Here is a 6,000-nt window from a genome sequence, read left to right on the forward strand (position 1 = left end):
CCATCTCTACTAAAAATAGAAAGAAATTATATGGACAGCTAAAAATATATATAGAAAAAATTAGCCGGGCATGGTGGCGCATGCGTGTAGTCCTAGCTACTCGGGAGGCTGAGACAGGAGGATCGCTTGAGCTCAGGAGTTTGAGGTTGCTGTGAGCTAGGCTGACGCCATGGCACTCACTCTAGCCTGGGCAACAGAGTGAGACTCTGTCTCAAAAAAATAAAAAAAAATAAAAAAAAAATTAAAAAAAATTTAATTCTTCAGACTGAAAATCCCATCTTCTAAGAGTAGTGTTTTTCAAATTATTCTGTTATTTTGAGAATTCTGCAGAGGTAACCAAAGTGAGAGTATGGAAGTGGGGATCCTCACCGCTCCTGGGTCATACTCCATCCCAGCTCCATTCCACCAGAGCAGCTTAGTTTTAAGTGTTGTGATTATAAATACAATTCCTTGGAATAGAATTTTTTGTTGCATAAAAAACTCATAGGATTAGAAGGAAAACAGACGTCTAGTTTCAATATTTTTACTACCTATGTGACTGTAGACAAGCTTGGTTGGGCCTATAAATTAAGAGAGTTGGTACTAGCTGACTTGTAGACTCCCTTTTACTTTTACTATAGCCTGATCCACTTGTTAAAATAAATTATAGAATACTATAATGCAGTCATATAATAGTAGCACTGCAATAATAGCAGCTAACATTTACTGTAGGCTTTTATATGTGTCTGGCACAATACCAAAGACAGCACTTTTAAATACTCCCATTTAATACTTATAGTGGCCCTAGTACTTCACACATGGAGAAACTGAGGCTCATAGAGGTTAAATGACTTGGTCACAGTCATATGGCTAATAAGTAACCGAGCAGGGACAGTTTTTGACTCCAAACCATGGACCTTTTTTCTGCATTGAAAGTTTGCCTACTAATTACAAAATCCTTTCTTTGGTGGTGGTGGTATTTTTGTTTCTTTGTTTCTTTTTAAAGATTTGAGGTCTTGCTTGTTGCCTATGCTGGATTTCAAACTTCTGGGCTCAAGGGATCCTCTTTGCTCAGCCTCTTGAGTAGCTGGGATTATAGGAGCATGCCACTATACACAGCCTAAGTATAAAATCTTGAAGAAGTGAATATCTAAGCCAGAGGTGCCCACAGCCATGTTTATGATTAATAACTAAAGGGTCACTCAATTTTTGGTCATACAGAATATGTATCCCAAGCGCAAAAGGAATTTTATAAGTTTATCATAATAATATTCAATCTTAGTAAATAAATAATAAGTGAATTTTAAGTTTATTGTCTATATGGAAAGAAAAAATGAAGTAAGTCTATAATGGGCAATTCAAATCCTGAGGCCACAAATCCACTATAGCCTGGAGAATAGTAAGTTAGCTTAGTGAGTATTGTCCAACTGGTTAATTGCGTGGCAGATCTGTTTATATTTAATCTGTTCACCTATCAGAAATAAATATATCTGGGTGATATGATCTTCATGTAGCAATACTTAAGGTAGTATTCCTTGCCAGGTTTTTAGTGAAGCCTGCATTTATATCCTTTTAAAGCAGGTCAAATACCTAAACATGAATTTTTTTGGGGGTGTGTATGTTTTGCAATACCTAAAGTTAAGGCAGGATAAAACATAATCACACTGCTGCAAATGATCCCAGCCTCCTATATCTCCTCAGGGCCCCTTTCCCTCCTACCTGCAGCCAAAAGAAAGAAGGCATAATCCCCAGAAAAACCCATTGTTAAAAAGTAATCTTTTTTTCCATTTTTTAATATTCAGGAACAAGTTCCAGTTCCAGTCTATCATCCAACACCTAGCCAGACTCGGCTAGCAACCCAACTGACTGAAGAGGAACAAATTAGGATAGCTCAAAGAATAGGCCTTATTCAGCACCTGCCTAAAGGAGTTTATGACCCTGGAAGAGATGGATCAGAGAAAAAGATCCGAGAGTAAGTTTTATTAAATTTATATACTTCAAAGGTCTACTTTCAGAGATTTGCTTTTAAAAAATTTGCTTTTTCTCCTGCACTTTAGAAGTTGGATGTTTAATATATAGGAACACCTTAGTCAATGCAAGAGAATGTTTAAATGTAGCAATTAAGAATTTTCATATGAAAATAGCTAAGAAGTGATGGCATGAATTCTGACCATTGTATGTATGGTGCTTGTCCATTTGGATGACAATGGTTGGTAGTTAAAATCATTCACCTATGTGAAGGTGACTAGGACCAACATTGCTGGTGGCCCTGTCAGTTGGTTTTTGGAAAGCAGTTTTGTAATATTTCAAGGACCTATATACTCTTTGAGACAAGTTCTAAACCCTTTGAGATGATAGTCCTAAGGATCTACCCCTAAAACATATACCTTGCTTCCCCTGTTAGAATTTGATGCACAAAATATCCACCATAATCTTATCTACTGAAAAACAATGCAACCTGAATTCTCCAACAGTATAGGTATAGTTAAGTAAATTGTGATACAGGAATACATTATTCCTGTTGTATATTGGTTTTGAAAAAAAAAAGAAAGGAATACATTAGTAGGTTATGCAACCATTAAAATTGTTGGCTAAGTGTTTTTAGTGAGATTGAAAAAAATCTTTAGTCTGTTTATTAACCTGTGACATAATTTTATTAAGCCTGATAAGTTGAAGATAAAATTATACATTTGGGGAATTATTGTTCCCCAGGCTCGTCATTGTCAATGAGAATCCCTAATGTGGACAGCCATTCCCCTTTAAATTTGCGAATGGCCTCACCAACACAGATATAATTTAGTTTGCTGTGTTGATGTTTGGCTGTTTGAGCCATAGCACCATTTAGTGCTAGTACTGAGAGAGCAGATTCTATCTTAGAATACGGACTTTGGGAACACCGCAGAATCAGGTTGCTTCTTGAACTTGTAGAAAAGTGCAGTGAACCCAAAACTCAAGTTGGTGGAGACAGCTTTATTTTATAACAGTCCAGTAAGGAGAGATTAGTGCGTTCTGTTTTTACAGGTAGTCAGTAAAATGCAAATTATCTTACTCCAGGATTACACTAAAAACTCAGTACATGGAAACAAAGTTGATCTGTTTTCCTACCTAAAGTATGACATTCTCCTTCAGGTTTCTCACAGTGGACTTGATCCCTATATGGCCCATTTCTGTTTGCTCTGTTAATTGTCTTTAAGCCTTACAAATTCTCAGGAGTTGAAATAAGAGTATGGATGGATCAACACTTACTAGGGAAAAATTAATTTGCATGTTTTGTTAATGAGATGACCTGCAGACCATTCTAATGTGTCACTCACATTAACACTGTCCTTGTAATGGGACTTTAAAGAGTTTTCTGAATTGGCCATCTCTCTAAAAATGCCTTTTGATTTCTTTCCCTTTCCCCCAACAGGTGTGTGATCTGTATGATGGACTTTGTTTATGGGGACCCAATTCGATTTCTGCCGTGCATGCACATCTATCACCTGGACTGTATAGATGACTGGTTGATGAGATCCTTCACGTGCCCCTCCTGCATGGAGCCAGTTGATGCAGCACTGCTTTCATCCTATGAGACTAATTGAGCCGGGGTCTCTCGTCTGACTTCAAGTGAACCATCATTTTTGGGTGGTTTTGATCTTTTGTCATTGAGCCCAGAGAGCCAGGGATTAGGAATTAAGATCATGCACAAAAGTTTCCTAAAAATTCCTGGATGGCTGCAGATGTTGGGGGAAAGTATGTGATATTTTAGAAACTTAGTGGGAAAAGTAGGATGGTATTTTTATGTAAAGCCTTGACCCAGTGTTTAAAAATATAATTGTATTTAGATCCTGTTATTGCTCCAGTACATAGGAATTGTGTAAAGTGTTACAGCAGCTGTATATGTTTAAATTGTGTGTGTTGAAGATTAGGAAAAGATAGTGGTTATTTTTCCTAAATGAAATAACTTTTTTCTTCACCCCCCCACCCAAATTCTTTTCTGAAGTTGCTAGCATTTGGGTCAAGGTTTTATTAAAAGCTACATTTTATAACACTGGCACAAAAAAAAGTAGTTTTAAGCTTGTTTGCACAGTTCTTTTTTTCCATTGGAAATGGAATTCATTGCCTTAGGTCTTTTTAAATAGTGTATTATTATCGTTGGGGCTGGCTCTATGCTTGAAAACCAGTTTATTTATAACCTGTTATAAGTGCTATATTCCGTTTGCAGTTAGGAAATGCAGAATTCAAAGTGATCTCCTAGCTTGTAAGCAAACTGAGATGCACTATCCCTTTTCCATAAAAAAAATGAGTTAATGTGTCAAGAAACCAACTCTAGTAAAGTGGGGTTTAATATTACCCTTTCCTATGTGTTTTATCCAATTATTTTGGTTGTTAATATGGTGATAATTGAAAGTCAAGGTAAATTTTAAATATTAAGAATTCTGATTTATTGAGCTTGAATTATGCCACCATGTTTATGTACACAATGAAGGTGACGCCATGGTGAAACTTAAAGAGAAGTAGCTTCTCAGTTGTAACAATTTTGATTTATTCTCTCTCCTGTGACCTCCTTCCCTCTTATCTTGAACCATAGCAAAAGGATACTGCATCTCTCATTACTGTAGTGCTAAGGTTATTGAAGTTATATAAAACACATCTCAGTCTCTGTTTCTTTGAAAAGTATCTATTAAGTCCTGCTAGCTTACTGACAAGACTAAGCAGTGAGAATAAAGATAAATGTGTTTTATGTTTTGCACACAAATGCAGAATTTGTATAACCACATGACTTCATAGTTGTGATCTCAAAAAAAGAAGGAATTTCTCCTTTATCTTTTTCTTGCAGTTAACTGTAAGAACACTTTAAATCTGTAAGCTTCTGAAGTGTTAGAGGTAGGGCTGGTTTAGTAAAGATGTAGTAGTAATGTTTTATCCATTTAGCATGTGTTGATTTTTCCTTATGTACTCAAAGGTGACTTATTTGTTCAGCTCAGTGACATTATAGCTAAAAATCATTCATTAGCATAAGGAGAAGCAGTCTCAACCTAACAAAGAAATCAGAAGTGTTTCTTCTCATTATTTTATATTGAGTTGGATATTTGACTCTAACACTTTTCTGCATACAAAATTCAAGTATCGTGAAGGTTTGTCATGATTGCATTATAGAGGAATTTAGTATGTCATAAGTGCTTTGTAAAGATTTGACATTCAACTATAGTATCCATATGTTGGTTAATTTTCTTCTGAGCCCCATGATGGAAAGACTTCAGGATAAATTTGAAAGAAATTAGATTATCAGGTTCTGTTAAATTGTTACTTGTATCTTGCTTAAATTTCTGTTGATTAATTTATAGCCACCCAATTACATAAAGCAAATTTGGAGGAAACAGCTGAAGTTGTGCAATATTTTCAGTGATAATTGCTTTTTTTATTCTTGTGTTTTCTACTTAAATGTGATGTCTATATCATCAAGTATTATAGTCAGACTTTCTTTTTTTCTAGATTGTTAAAATTGGTAAATGAACTTTTTTTTAAATCATCCTCCATGTTGCAGTTAGTCTTTCTTTATTACAAGGCTTCTTTCATAGAACTTTGGCAATAATATTGAACAAACTAGCAGTGAGCAGAATGCACCTTTTTTAGGCACTTTGTATTTAACTTTGTTTCCCACATACCATGTTAAGAACCATCAATTTTGGCTTTTACTAAGTTGTTAAATAAAGTTATAATACATCTGTGTGAAGGGCTAAAGTTAGAGTTCATTACATAAGACTATTCCCCCAAATATCTAATCATTTAAAATAATTATGTATCAATTTAGTTTTTAGAAATCAATTTTAAATCTCTAAGTATGTATACTTTGGGGGAGCTTTTTTTTATTGCTTAGGTTTAATATCATCTAATCATATACTTAAGAAACTCGATAGCTTCAAAGTTTGGAAAGCTAAGTAATAGGTGCAACTTATTTATTTAGATACGGGCAAGATGTGTTCGAGCTTGGCTGTGGGATTTGAGATGACTGAAAAGCCTGATCAGGATAAAACAAAG

The 6,000-nt window shown here is 35.1% G+C and overlaps 1 protein-coding gene across 1 annotated transcript in view; it reads left to right on the forward strand.

Moving 5' to 3' along the window:
- RNF11 (ring finger protein 11) overlaps positions 1-5,703 on the forward strand; it is a 39,099-nt gene extending 33,396 nt beyond the window's left edge. The window contains exons 2-3 of the mRNA XM_069477934.1: positions 1,782-1,951; positions 3,389-5,703. Coding sequence (XP_069334035.1) covers positions 1,782-1,951; positions 3,389-3,560 — 342 coding nt within the window. The 3' untranslated portion in view covers positions 3,561-5,703. The remainder of the gene's footprint in view (positions 1-1,781; positions 1,952-3,388) is intronic.
- Positions 5,704-6,000: the final 297 nt, after the last annotated feature.

Source organism: Eulemur rufifrons, chromosome 8, assembly GCF_041146395.1.
Source record: "Eulemur rufifrons isolate Redbay chromosome 8, OSU_ERuf_1, whole genome shotgun sequence".
Taxonomy (NCBI): domain Eukaryota; kingdom Metazoa; phylum Chordata; class Mammalia; order Primates; family Lemuridae; genus Eulemur; species Eulemur rufifrons.